The sequence below is a fragment of the Equus asinus genome, chromosome 13, assembly GCF_041296235.1.
Source record: "Equus asinus isolate D_3611 breed Donkey chromosome 13, EquAss-T2T_v2, whole genome shotgun sequence".
NCBI classification, from domain to species: Eukaryota; Metazoa; Chordata; class Mammalia; order Perissodactyla; family Equidae; genus Equus; species Equus asinus.
This window is the reverse complement of record NC_091802.1, coordinates 28,706,405-28,721,372: the sequence shown is the minus strand read 5'-3', so window position 1 is coordinate 28,721,372 and position 14,968 is coordinate 28,706,405. Positions and strand designations below refer to the sequence as shown.

General features: G+C 45.7%; 1 protein-coding gene across 9 annotated transcripts in view; it reads left to right on the top strand.

Annotated features, from left to right (window-relative positions):
* Window positions 1-14,968, top strand: part of YPEL2 (yippee like 2) — a 61,493-nt gene that overhangs the window by 19,915 nt on the left and 26,610 nt on the right. For 8 of the 9 annotated variants that reach the window (XR_011493738.1, XM_014868784.3, XM_044744367.2 and 5 more), the window contains one exon: window positions 3-316. Coding sequence is in view for 8 of the 9 variants with exons in the window: in XM_070482876.1 (XP_070338977.1) it covers window positions 3-300 (298 nt within the window). In the remaining variant the exon portion in view is untranslated. Of the gene's footprint in view, window positions 1-2; window positions 317-14,968 lie in introns of those variants that run through there. The other variant, XM_044744366.2, reaches the window with a different exon arrangement.

Below are 14,968 nucleotides of genomic sequence, written 5' to 3'. Positions count from 1 at the left end.
AGGCTGCTGAGAACCAGCCCTAGACCTCTGCTTGAGGGTCCTTCCTCTGGAAACATCACCAGTGTGTGGAGCCTGCCCCACACCTACCCTCTGCCAAACCACGGCCTTTACCTGTGTCTTCCGGTGTTTCCCGTGCGACCCATCCTGTGGGAGTGCCTCGTGGGCTGCCCCGGAGTTCACCCCACACACAGAAGCGCCAATGGTGAAGATGACAAGATCCAAGACTTTCCAAGCATATCTGCCCTCCTGCCACCGGACCTACAGCTGCATTCACTGCAGAGCCCACTTGGCCAATCATGACGAACTCATTTCCAAGGTACCTGTTCCCTGCAGACCTTCCTTGCCTACCCCGGGGAAGGCGCTTCTGGCTCCTAAGGTTGCAGAGGTTTGCAGGCTCTCCCAGGGAGGGCTGACTTGCATGGCTATCTCACTCAACTGAGATATAACTTCAGTTGGAGGAGGAGTATAATAGTTTAATTTTTAATTTTGGAAATTAGATATCGTTCCTGTTGGAAGCTGTAGGGGCTTGTGGCTCACAGGCCAGAGGGGAGAGGGGCTGAGGAGTGATGGGAGCCTTTTGCTTGGCTTGCTTGGCTTAGGTTGGAAGATGAACAAAGTGCGTTCTAAGACAGGTGGTGGGAGGAGAGCAGGATATCTTGTAGGAGAGGTTTGTTAGCTGAGATGAGAGAAGATATTGCCTTCCAAGCCCCCAGGAAGGTTACCAGACTGTTGAATTACTAAAGTGGGTGGCCTTTGGGGAAGGCCAAAAGTGGCTTGGTGAAGAGCTGACCCACTGGCCTGTGGGGACCTTCAAGGTTTCTACATGAGGTCATATGGCATGACATTTGATCACACTCAGAAGAAAGAGTGGAGCCCTATTTTCTCGGAGAAGCCTTGGCAACTGCTTCCTAAAGTTGGGGGTGAGAGTGGTTATTATTAAATAAACCCAACATCCCAGTTGTGTAGTCCAGGAACTATCTCTTTTAGGCAGCATTCCCAGGGGAGCTACCTCCCTCCTGGCCCTAAATTCCCAGGGGAAGAGAAACAGGTTTTACTAGACTTCGTAAAAAGGAGAAAGAGATTATGGCAGACTTTTCTCTTTAAAAAGCATCCTTCCTCAGAACCTGGTCTTCATGCCATTAAAGTAAAAAAAAAAAAAAAAAGAAATTTTCATGTAGACCCAGACTAAAAAAAAAAAAAGTTAGCATTCTTGATCTGTTTACAAGAACTATTAGAAAAGGTGGCACCACTCTCCTTGCCTCTGACTTGGTAGCCCCAGCCGGAAAGGGATGGACCATCAACTGTCATCGAACAGTTCTGTCCAGATGGCTGATTTGACAGGAAGTGAAGACGGTTGCTTGAACAGCCACGTCTGTGGTGGTGGGGGTTCTCAAATCAGGACTGAGGACAGAACTCCTCCTTCCAGGCCTATTCCCGGGTCTAGGGTTACCACAGAGCTTGAACCCTGGAGCCCTCAGTGTCCTGGCCTCCAGCCTACTTTCCCTTCTCTAGGTTTCTGCTAATTACTCGCCTTGATGCTATTTATGTTCCAGTCAGCCTATTATAGTGCCTTTCTCTATCAACTAACTCATCTTGTCTCAGATTCATCTTGAATCTTTTGAGAGTCCCTTGAGTCTGGAAGTTTGGATGTGGAGAGGCTGTGTCAGTGAGGGAAGAGAGGAGTCCATGCTCTTTGCTTTGGAAGGGGGCCTGCAAGCTTGGAGGGAAAATGAGAGTTGTCCTATTTCTGGAAATCTCCAGAGAAAGTGGAAGCCAAGATATCTTTTTAATACCAGGAAGAAGTGCTATGTATCATAAGAAATTGAAGTAATAATAAAATGTATTTTAGCACTTTCTGTGTACTAAAAACTGCTACCTGACACTTTATAAATATTATCTCACTTAACCCTCATAAGAAGCCTTAAGTAGGTGATGTTAGTCATCTCTGGAAGGAGAAGTTGAGACTCATACAAGTTGTCCAGGAACTCAAATTGGAAGCTCAAAGAAGAGAGAGCAATTACTTTGAGGGTGTTCAAGAAGGATTTCTGGAAGAGGTGGTATTTGAGCTAGGCCTTGTAAGATGGGCAAAAGTAACTGTGTAGAGATGGTAATGGCCTTCAAATTCGATGTCTTGTCTCTTTGGCCTCATATACAGAGCCTTGGACGATCTGGCAGAACCTAGCTTTTGAGTTAGGTCTCCTGCCAGTTCCTTGCTTTACGTTTCAACTACTTGGAACTAAGCAACATTCCCTGACTGTACAGAGAAGGGTATTTCAGGCCTCTGTGCCTGAGCCAAGTGCAGCCCATTTTCTTCACCTCCTTCCTCTCTCACAGGAGCTCTCACGCATCCTTCTCCACCTGGGCCCATGTCCTACTCACTTTGTGTCTCTGGGTCAGAACCTGACCCATGGCAAGAGTTCAGTAAATGATCAAATAAACAGATGGATGGAGCTTGAGCCTTGGGAGAAGACAAATGATGAGCAAAGAAGACTTTGTCGGCCTCTTGTCCTCCTTCCTGCCCCTTTGGGGCAGAAAGGCTCATTCACAAGTCCAGGCCAAAGTCAGCATAGGCTTCAGTTTCATTGGCTACAACCAGTGCACAGATGGGGTGCATTAGAGCTTGATTTAAAGAGTTAGGTTAAACGCCTGACTGGGGAAAGAGTGAGGGAACTGTGGCTGGCATTGCACAAAGATTCCTTTATTTTACTCCACAGCCACCCCCGGCATTAAATAATCTATAGATTCTTATGCAGGTCTGCTTAACGGAAAGACCATTGCCCCAGCTCCCTCCTTGGAAAATGGGCCTTTCTTTTCATTTTGTTTCTCTCTTCCATTTAAGAAAGTTCAGGGAGAGAATGTTTCTCCTGTTCTCCCCTCTTGACATAATCTCCTATGTGGTTTCAGAATCCACCCAGTGGGAGTTAGGAGCTGGGAAGCAGATAACTGGAGCAGCAGTGAAACTAAATGATACTTTGTGCTTGTAATAGAGCCTTTCATCTGGAAGCTTGACATTCCATTGTCTGGTTTAAAAAAAAAAAAACCAGTGAGTCTGCCTTCATTATGGAGAAGGCTACCCAAAGTCCAGAGAACTAAAGCTCTGAGTATGTGGCTAGCAGAGAACCGGGAACAGAATCAGGACTTTGAACTCCCTTCCTATCAGTGTGGCTACACGGAAACGTGTAGTTGTAAACTTTTGAACAATTAGGGTCTTCAGTCACTTGCTGCATAATGACGTTTCGGTCAACAACCAACTGCGTATACGACAGTGGTCCTATGAGATTAGTAACATATAGCCTAGGTGTGTAGTAGGCTCTACCATCTAGGTTTTTGTAAGCGCACTCTGTGATGTTTGCGCAATAATGAAATCGCCTAATGACGTATTTCTCAGAACATGTCCCTGTCGTTAAGTGACGCATAACTGTGTATTGATATGGTGGTGGAAAGAGTCCTGCACGAGGCTTTCCACCTTCCCAGCCTGTTTTAGATCCCTAGAGGCCTTGTTGCCGGGAATCAACTGTCCAACATCTGAGTCTCAGTTTCTCACTATTAAAATGGGTAAAATAATATTTGCTAAGTCTAATGGCTGGTAGCTAGTACTTACTGTGTGCTTACTATATGCCGTCCCCTAACAGTCCTGTGAGGTAGGCATACCTTATTAGAGGGTGGGAGAAGCAGGTTTACCTCAGTTGGTTGTTATGTGGCTGGATGAGATCATGGACATGTGGGTGGTTTGCAAATCACAAAGCGCTATGCAAATATAAAGTAGTCCCTTTGCTTCTCTTGGCCTTGCTATCCAGAAAAAAAAAAAAAAAAAGGCAGTGGGGTGGGATAGAGAGGACTGATCCTGCCTGACACCCCGCAAATTTAGTTTAGCCAAGATAGTTTCACTTCAGAACCTGGAGCACCAGAGTTGGAAATAAGAGGAAAAGGTGATAGAAGAAAATGACAGCAAAGTTTTGTGTGTGCCTGCAGAAAGGTACCAGCATTTGCTCTGGGGCGGGGGCTGCTTTTTGAATCGATGACAGAACTATCTAGGGAATGTGCTGAGGCATCCTGCAGTTTCTTTCTTAGGGGGTGTTGTGGTATAAATGCTGGAGTGTTTGCATACAGAGGTATTTTGAGTTGGCACGAGGAATTGCTCATGCTGTTGTTTCTCGCTTAATGGTGCAAGCCCCAGTGTAAAAATGTATTTTGGTTATAAAGTAATAGTTTCAATTAGAACAGTTAAGTTGCCTTGAGTGAGAACAATCTAATGCTCATTTTAGTGGATGCTGTCTATTCATCTTCACAAAGCTTTTCCATGAATATCTGATGTCTGTGGTCCTTCCCTTGCCTCCTTCTTGCCAGCTCTTCCATGGCATTCTGGAAGAGGCTATTTAGGAATGGTGCATTGGCTTAATCTGTCACAAACCCACTTTGGGGGTGGTAGCTTCATTCCAAGACAGAGGTTGCTCTAGTGTGCTGGGTCCTTGGAGGGAAGGTATTGTGGGAGGCTGTGGAGTGGGTATCCAGTGCAGGAAGAGAAATCTTTTGTTCATCCTCCAAAACGACTTAAGTTATTCCTATGTCAAATCTTCGGGTCAGATTTTCTTCTGGTAACATACAGAATTCCCAGAACTGCAGATCATCTAGCCAAGCCCCTCTTCATGAGGAAACAGACCACGGGCAGCTCAGTGAGCAGCCTGAGGTTACACAGCCTCAGCCAGTCATCTCTACCTCGCACCTCTGGACTGCGCTCCGCGTGAGGAGCTCTGACCTGACCTGTTTTAAAGTGCTGGGCCTCCTTCTGAGGCTGGGAGATTTCAGGAGGCAGGTTCTTTTTGTTTCCTACAGGGTTCCATTGGGCTTATAGTGGTGGCACTTTGGTTTCCCCTTCCTACCTAGACGTTAGCTGCAGCACTGCTTTGGGTAAAGTGGCAGGGAGGAAGGCGTTTTGAAGCCTTGTGTTGATTTAGTAACTGCCGAGAGACCCACTCTGCCCTCGGTTTCCCACCTCTGCTTCTGAGCACTAGTGTTCTACACCAGTGATTCTCCAAAAGACTGTATCTCCAACATGCTGGCTTAGAGGCAGTGGATATGGAGGGGTGCTGGTATGGTAGTACAGAGGTCTGTCCCAGGTTGTCCACTCTACCTCTCTGGGATTTGTTTCTCTTAATTCCCACCGCCTACCAGCTTGTTTTAATGTACAATAAAACTAACTCTCCAAAATATTCATGCAATTATTATTTTATTTATTTATTTTTTTGAGGAACATTAGCCCTGAGCTAACATCTGCTGCAAGTCTTCCTCTTTTTGCTGAGGAAGACTGGCCCTGAGCTAACATCTGTGCCCATTGTCCTCTACTTTATATGAGGGACTCCTGCCACAGCATGGCTTGCCAAGTGGTGCCATGTCTGCACCCAGGATCCGAACCGGTGAACCCTGGGCTGCCGAAGTGGAATGTGTGAACTTAACCGCTGCGCCACCGAGCCGGCCCCAATGCAATTATTTATATCCTGAAAACTTCATGTAAAATTAAAAACAGGAACAGAATTTCTAAAAGTCCATTCATTTCTTTTTCTCTCGGTGCTCTGGAAAATGTTATAGTGAGCATTGGATTGTATTAGTGTTAGTAACTGCTGCCCCCCATCAGGCAGCACGATTCGTAGAGAACATGGGCAATAAGATGTGGCTCTTGCAGATAATTCTGTGAGCTTATCCAACTTGCAAAATGTATGTTGAATTCTAATTTTGTTAATTGAGAGATTTTGGTATCCAATGGATATATGACAATGATTTTTACAAAAACCATAATTTAATAAAATTAGTATTTCTATTCTAACAGGAGGAAAAAAAACCACCCAGACTGCATGTAAGCCTATAAATGTCTATCTCACTAAAAGTGAACTTTTTATTTCTAAAATAGGGAGACCCAGGCTCTTTACCAGAGTGGTTAGTTGATGGGCTTTAAGAAACAAAAGGTTCAGAGAATAACCACTCTGTATGACCCACGTGGTAGTGGGTGCCTTTGCTTCTTTGTAAGCATTGGTGGATGCCTTTGTTTCCTTTGCAGTGTTTGCAAAACATTATTGAATGTTTGTCAGAGTTTCCTAAAGAGCATTTCTGAGGGACAGCAAAGGCAGAAGTGATAAATTGTAGAAGAGTTCCAACATAACCTAATGAGCCCAGTCTCAACCAATTTAGCTTTTGTAAAGAAAATCACATATCCGTTGTAAAATTACTTACTTCTTTTTCTCAACTATTTGACCTTTGAAAGCCCTGTCCCCCACTAAGGAAATGTTAGTTCTGAAGGAGTACAGAAGAGCTATCTGTTGACCACCCAGGAAGGGTGACAGGTGAACAAGTCCATACAGAAAGTCTCCAAACAAAGGGATGTGGTTAGATTACAGGGTTTCTTGGTGAAAAGAAATGATCTGAGGGTATCTTCCCCCCATAGGGACAGAGATTGAATTAATTCAGGGTGAGATAAGCCATAAATTGGGCTGGGACAATTTGTATGGTGTAGTTGTTCCAAGATTTGACCACCTTAACTGGATCTCAGGCCTTTGGTATATGTGGGTGATGGCAGTACGGAGGGTGCCTATATTAGCTGTTGTCTTAGTGTTCTCTCATTGCATAAATACTAAATATGTACTCTGTGTATGTGTGTGTGTGTGTGTGTGTAGATTGTACTAGATAATATGATACTACCCTTAAGGATTTTATCATCTAGGAACTTTGACTCTAGTTGGGGAGATAATAGGTTCATAAATCTCCCTTCTTGAAGTTCTTACTTTACATTATGTTTTTCTTAAAGTAGTTATCATAGTAACAATGCATGTTTCCCATTAGCCTGTGAACTATGGAGGAGATGATTGATGTCATCTTTGTGTTTCTAGCACCAGCACAGCTCCTAAACACTGGTAGATTTTCAGTGAATATGCGGACAAATAACTATTAGTGCTCTAGGATAGAGACAGACATCAAGGGAGGTCTTAATCTGGGGTCCATGGACTAGCCTCAAGGAATCCTTGAAATTGTGTATTTAATTCTGTGTGCGTGTATATTTTTCTAGGGAGGGTTCCATAGCTTTCATCAGATTCTCAAAGGGGTTGTTGATCAGAAAAACCCTTAAGATCCATCTTTTTAGAAACTGAAGTTCTGGGAAGACTTGGTAGAAGTGACATTGAAATGTGCTTTGAAGCAAGAACCTAGACAAATGGAAATGGATGGGGAGGGGCCAGTAAAAAGAGCAGCATGAATAAAGAAGTGGAGGCAGGAAGCGTGCAGGGAGCAGCCATTCTTTTGGGTTAGCTATTGAGGAACTGTGTGAAAACAGATTGAAAGAGTAGGTTGAAGCCAGATTGTAGGGAGAATAGAAGTTCACACTTTATCCTGTTGGCAGTTGGGTTGTCCTGAAGACTTTTGAGCAAGTAATGACATGACCAGAGCTCTGCTCTGAGATGGTGAATGTTGTCCTGGTGTGGTAGGTGAACTGCTGAGGAAGAGGCTGGAAATGGAGAAACTAGTGTTTATGCATTGCAGTGGTCTGAAGGTGTTCCAGGCATATGGTGATCATTCAGTAAATTCTTATTGACCACTGCTTGGGAAAGAAATACAAGCATTCTAGCCTTTAGAAAAATTCTATCATTTATGGCCGTGAACAAGAGGAATTGAGTTCAGGAAGTCACACTCTTTCGATGGGAGGCAGACCTGTCCCACAGTCATGTCTGCTTCCTATGAAAATTAATGATCTGGGCACAAGCAGAGTTGCTCACCAATTTATTATCAAAGGAGCTGCTAGGGACCAAGTGTGGTGAATCATCTGTGTTTTTTGTTTTGTTTTTTTTTTTTTTTTTGCTGCAGACTGCAGGCAGCTGGAGCATGAATCTGCTCAAATGTGATTCTTTCTGTGTGGTTGCTTTAAATACCAAAAGGAAATGTTGACTTGAGCTATGAGGCGTACCCTGAAAATTAACTCTGTGGTTTGCAAATGCCTCTAAGGTTGCAATCATAAGATTGGTTTGTACATTAGTGTCTCGGCACTCAGTAAGGATGCTTGTGATTGCAAGCTTGTGTTCCTAGTCAAAAATCCAAAGAAACTCTTTTAAACAGAATGTTCTCCCAGGGAAGCAAGAAGTGGGTGCAGAACCCCTCCCCCTATGTTTTTGTTTGACCACTGCACTCCCTCCGTCTCTGGAATGGTAACCCTGCACCATTGCTGGTTTGGCTGTTTGTATTTGGGGGCCTGACCAGAATCCACCATCATAGACTGATTGTTCAGTTCAATAATACTTTTGTATTTCACACAACATGCCAGGCCCTAGGCTGGGTGCTAGGAATAGGGAGATGAAGCCAGATGATTCCTGCACTCAGAGATCCTGTGATCTTTTGGGGTACAGGGGAATGCAGGGCCCACTGTGGAAGGCAGAAGAATGTTACAGATGAGGTAGTGTTGATGCCATAAAAAAACACAGGATGAAAAATCTACTTTGCTGCTATTAACTACTATTTAATGAACACTGACTGTGTGGTAGGGACTCCTTCAGACATGCTCCTTCCTCCATCACTTGACAACGTCCCTTCAAGCTGGGGATTAAGTGACTTACCTAAGTCCATAGGTTACCGGGAAGCCATGTGGGATACAGATCTAGATAGGTCTATGCCCTCTTTGGCACTGGTGACCTAGGTAGCTTCTTTTGGCATCGACTATTTTCTGGTCTTTCTCAGTAACATTGGTGGTAAATCCTACCCCGTCTTCCCTCCTATCATCTCCCTTGCCTGGACAATCCTTTCTTTCTCTTTATTCAGTATCTACTCATTCTTGAAGACCAGCTTAAGTATTTTCTAGGATGTCCTCCTGGACTGTACAATTCTCTCCCTCCACTGAACATCTGTAGAACTCACTGCCTGATTGTTCATTTGGCAATTAATAATGACTGTCCTGTAATAATATGGTTGGTGTTATTGTGGTTACATGCACTTTTCATGAATAATTGTCTTGTTTCCTTGTAAGATTCTAAATGACCTGGAGTCACAGACTCTCAGAACGTTAGAGCTAGAGGGGCCTTTGAACCTGGGTTTTCTGGCTCAACTCCTCATTTTACAGATTAGGAAACCAAGGCCCAGAGAAACTGAGTGCCTCTTGACTTTGTACTTTGCCACCTCCTCCCTGCCACACCACCCACTGCCTTGCGCATAACAGGTGCTTGTAAATGCTGGAGACAGCCCTGGGGGAGAGGGCTGGAAGCTGGGAAATCAAAGTATCAAGCTGGATGATCTGGGGCAAGACTGTTCTCTCTGGCTCTCCCTTTTCTTCATCCCTCCAAATGAGGCGTTACATTAGATAGACTGTCATTAAAGGTTCCTTCCACCTCCCCCATCTTCTGATTATAGTGTAGCAGCAAAAGATGATACGAGGCAACATGACTTAGTGGTTAACAGTATGACCTCTGAGCCAGACTATCTAGGTTCAAGCCCTGGCTTCTTCACTTAGTAGTTACGCAAGTGAAGCAACCTCTCTGTGTCTTAACAACCTTATTGAGAAAATCGGAATAATATTAATATTGGATACCTATAAGATTTTTGTGGAGATTAAGTGAGGTGGTCCATATAAAGTACTTATCACAGTGCCTGACATACAGTAAATGCTCAATAAATGTTGGTAGTTTTGTCTATGAATAGTTAAAAAAAAATCTTTTTTTAAAGATTGGCACCTGAGCTAACAACTGTTGCCAATCTTTTTTTTTCTGCTTTTTTTTTTCCTCCAAAGCCCCCCAGTACATAGTTGTATATATTTTAGTTGTGGGTCCCTCTAGTTGTGGCGTGTGTGACGCGGCCTCAGCATGGCCTGATAAGCGGTGCCATGTCCGCGCCCAGGATCTGAACCGGCGAAACCCTGGGCCACCAAAGCCGAGCGTGGGAACTTAACCACTCTGCCAGGCCACGGGACCTGCCCTTGTCTATGAATATTCATTGGGCAAGCCAAACAGAAAGTGCCACTCAAACGTAACCAGGTTCCGGCACCCATGACAGTCCTGGTATATTTGTTCCTTCCTTTTTTTGAGTCTCAGCTATTGCCCTGTAGCTATACAGCTGTCGTCAGTAGTCTTGTGAGCCCTCTATAATCATTGAGTCTCTTGCTTCTTATAATTCCAAAGGGACAAGCAGGTCTCTGAGGGTAACGAAATAGCAGCAGCAGCGGCCTCCACTCTGCTCTCGGCCATCTTACCTGACAGCCGCAGTGTGGCCTCTCTAGAATTTAAAAGGAAAGATGTGCTCTTGCCCGCCTCCCTTCTAGTCTGTCAGGTGGTTATTTTGCCAACCCACAGGTCACCCAGTTACAGAGACCTCAGACTACTGTGACAACAGCAGCCCAGGCAGCTGGAAGAGAATTCTGGGCCAGAATTGCTTGTCAGTTTCGTTCATCCTATGGTACTTCACGGTGGGGGTGGGGTGAGGTTCTTCTGCAAGAAGCCATTTTCCTTATCTTTAAACAACAAAACCAAAAAAGATTCTCTGATACCTTTGTTTCTAAAGCACACAGCCAGCTCTTGACAGGAGGGTTTGACCTGGTGACCCAGGGTATTGTCTCTGGGGTCAGGGCTGCCAAGCTAAGGAGAACTTTAGCTCTCTGCTTCCCTCCCGACCCTGGCGTATTGCTGGTGGCTGGACAGGGACTTAGGGGAGGAGGGGGAGGAGAGGAAGAGAGGAGGAGATGGCTCCGCCAGCTGCTGCTAAAACAACAACAACATCTAATCAGTCCATAACTCCCTCCCTGCAGACCACAGTGATGTCCAGAGGCAGAGCAGGTGGCACTGGCTCTCTTCTCCCCCTCGCCCTCAACACCTTTGGGGCTTTGAAGGGGCCACGTATGATTGTCAAAAGGAAAATTATCTATCTTTGGAAAGCCCAGGAACTCCTTTTCCTCCCTGTGAGGACTCATTCCACCAAGAGCATTCGAAGTAACTTCAACTCTCTTGCAGATAAAGGAAGGAACAGAAAAACATTTCCGTGCCAAAACTAAAGATCCCAGAGTGAAACCTCCTGCACCAAGCCCTATCCTGTGTTCCAGATTTAGGGAGCTCCTCATACACGTTAGATATTGGGGCTACAGTGGCCAATAGATGTATGCCTTGCTCTCACCCAGCTTGAACTCAGTACCCTTTGGCTACTGGAAAGCCCACCATCTTCAGGGTCAGCTAGGGGCGGTGCAAGTAGAGATCTCCATCCTGAGCCTGGTACCTAGGGTTGTTGGGGACGGCTGAGAAGCCAACATTTCCATATTGCTTTCCATCCAGCCTGCCTGATTTTCATGAGATGCCCAAATCTGTACAGCTTTTCCCCTGACCATCCCTGTCCTCCCCTGGAGTGTCAGCCTACGTTAGCCCAGCCTAGTAAAATTGCCAGGTAGGCTCTTACAGCTCCAGGTGGCCAGTGAATGAGACTCACTGCTTTCTGATTTGTCTTTGGAGGAATGTCTGTTCTCAGGACCAGGCCTCTCACCATTGGGTGGTGGCTACTTTGTTTACTTCTGGAAGCTGCCCTCCTCTGACCCCTTCCCTTTATTTATTTATTTATTTATTTATTTTTTGAGGAAGATTAGCCCTGAGCTAACATCTGCTGCCAATCTTCCTCTTTTTTTTTTTTTTGCTGAGGAAGACTGGCCCTGAGCCAACATCCATGCCCGTCTTCCTCTACTTTATATGTGGGACGCCTGCCACAGCATGGCTTGCCAAGTGGTGCCATGTCTGCACCTGGGATCTGAACCGGTGAACCCCAGGCCGCCGAAGCGGAACCTGCAAACTTAACTGCTGCGCCAGCGGGCCAGCCCCAAGGCCCTTTCCCTTTAGATGCTAAATGTTCCAAGTGACAGGTAGGGCTAAGGTTCACCCCAAACAAATTCACTAGGAAACCTAAGGAGAGAGAAAGCAAGAGAAACCAGATTTCCTGGAGCTCCTTAAGCTCTAAGTCCCCATATTTCTTGATCCTCTCCTCAGCAAGAGAAAGAAAAAAACCAAAGTATATCTGTGAGGGAGGAGAGGTCCTCTCTGTCTGTCTCCTTCTCTGTAAAAACAACAGGCCAGTCTGCCCTGGGCACTGTGGGGGCAGGTGCTGGGTAAATACACGAGGAAGGAAAGCTGATAAGATAAGGTCTGACAAATCTAGGTCACCGGGCTGCTGCCAGGCACCTGTGTGACTAGTCACCTTGAAGCTGACAGGAGGGAGGATGGACTTTTGTTCAGGGCACAGACTGGCTGACTTGTCATGCCTTAGTTTGTTTGTTTGTTTATTCAGTCAACATTTCTCGAGCACCATTATACGCCGGGCCATGTGCTAGGTGTTTCAGGCCCCTGTGTGTCTGTCGAGCAAAATCTCCTGCTGGATTCCAGGCCTCTAACCAGTGATAAAAAAAGAAATGACATCATGCAGAAGCCAGTCGGTCCACTAACTTCCAGAGTGGAGGCAGCCAGTCTCTTGTAGAAGGGAGGGGCTGTTTGGAGTCTTCAACCCTGTTCCTTCAGCTAGATCAGGGGTCAGCAAAGCTGGTCTGTGAAGGCCAGATAGTAAATATTTTAGGCTTTGCTGGCTGTATGACTGCAACCACTCACCTCTGCAGCCATGGAAAATGCATAAACACGTGAGCATGGCTGTGAGCCAGTAAAACTTTATTTGCAAAACAGGTAAGAGGCCCGATTTGGCCCTTGTGGATTATTTGCTGACCCCTAGGCTAGATAATTGGAATGACTGTTGTGAAATAAGTCTTGGAGAAAAGGGTTTAAGTGATTTCAGGAGGAATCCCAAATCAACACGGTGGCTACACGCGGCATGGATAGCGGAGGAGCTGATGCACTACGCTCATTGACAAAGTCTGATTGACACTCTGATGTCAGCTGCACAGAGAATTCCACTGCATAGGCCTAACTTCAGCCTCAGCCGTCTAGCATCCACAGGTTCCCACCCAAAGTCACAAGGTGACCAAGCCAGACAATGCACATGGTTTCATACAGTCTCATCATTCTAATGAGAAAACAATTTGGAGCCCTGTGGATGGAGAGTCAGTGGAACCATTTTAAAAGCCTTGAATGCAAAGTCAAGCCACCTCTGGTCTAGGCCTGGCTCTGGCACTAACCATGCAGTGTGGCATTGGGTAAGTCACATAACCTCTCTGACCATCCAGCATATATGGAGTACTACTGCGTGAGACACTGAAATGGGGCACAGAAATGGACACACCAAAATTCTTGCCCTTAAGTAGCTTGTGATCTAGTGGGGAAGACAAACAGGTAAACTGTTATAAGCTGTAGGGAAACAGAGGCCTTGAGTAGGTAATTATTCAGAATGCTGTGGGGGCAAAGAGCAGGATGAGTGTTTACTAAGTAAACAAAAAAGGAGGAATCCTTTCTGAGCAGAGGCAGGGAAACATTCTAGGGGAGATCAAGCCTGGGGGACCACAAGTGAGAGGCAGAGCGCAGGGTGGGTGAGAGGGAAGCAGGAGGTCAGCAGGGGTGGATCACACGGGGCCCAGAAGGCCCAGCTAAGGAGTTCAGATTGAATTCTGTGTACTCTGGGGAGCCACCAAAAGGTTTTAAGCAAGGGAGTGTTAGCATTTGATTGAGATTGGAGTAGAATATTATAACATGGCCTATTTTGGAAAATCAACTTGTCCAGCTTCTATAAACCTTATATCTATGAGCTTTGTGTTAACAGGAATGTTGATGTGTATAACGTTAATAAGCACCGATAATTAAGTCAGTGGCTGTAATTAATAACCAGAACCAGTTCCTCTCTGGTGATGCCTTCAGCTAAACAGCAACCAGATAAATCATTGGCAAACACCAAATGCCCATAACTTTGAGAAGAGGGCCTTGCAAAGTTCCCTGGGACCTGGGTTCCCCAGTTTGCTGGGCCAGGTACTCCCTCACGCATGACCCTCCTGGCTGCTTGAGGCTCACTGAGGCATCGTAGGCTGGCAACTACAACCTCACATTTATGAATTTTTCTATTACTTTAATGGGAGAAGTGAGTTGTAGAATTCAGATGTCTTTTGATGTGGCTGTGGGGATTTGGACAGGGCAAAGTGAGGGGGCCTATAAGTGGCTTCTGCAGTCTTCATGTATTTTAGGGCTTGTCTGCAAGTAGTTAAAATTGGTATTAGAAAATGGGAGTTCTTGGGCAGTGACTCCCAATTCTGACAGAACATCAGAATAACTTAGGATAACAAGGCTGATCTCCAGGTCCCACCTCCAGAGATTCCTGCTGTGTAGGTCTGAATGTGACTGGGAATTAAGGCCCTGACTAGGGGAAGGAACAAGTCACCTAGGGCCCAAGATTTAAGGAGGCACTCACTCTCCGGGTTGCACAAGTGCGGGGCAGCACCTCAGAGCGAGTGCCTCCTTAAAGGTTGCGTTGCAGCTCTCTGGCTTGCCTCATCCTAATCCCAGCCCTACTGGGGATTTGTATTTTTAACAAGCAGCCCTCCACCCCTGCGAGAGTACTAATATCTGGGAGCCAGTGCTCTAGGACAAGTGCTCACTACTTTGAAAGTAGCTACACATCCTGTCCCTACTGTCCACTGTCCACCATCTAGCCCTTTCCATTCCCTGAGGGCCCAGAGGGTGGTTCTGACTAACGTTTGTTTGAAAAAGGAAAGAGCTCTCTGGAGGCCTTCTTCTAATAATGATGACAATAGTTATTTTACTGAATGTTTGCTAAATGCCAGGCACTGTGCTGGGTACTTTTCATATGACTCACATCTTTTGTCTCATACCAGCCCAGAGAGATGTACTGCTATTGTTCCCATTTCAGATGAGGAAAATGACGCTTAGACGCTTAAATTGAACTAACCAAATTGAACTAACCAGCTAGGAAATGGTAGAACCAGAATTGGAATTCAGGCGTGACCCCTAGTGTGTACCCCTCAGTGCTCTACCACCCGGTCTATTTCTTGCTCTGAATGAGCAGAGGAACCCAGCCCAGCCTACTCTCT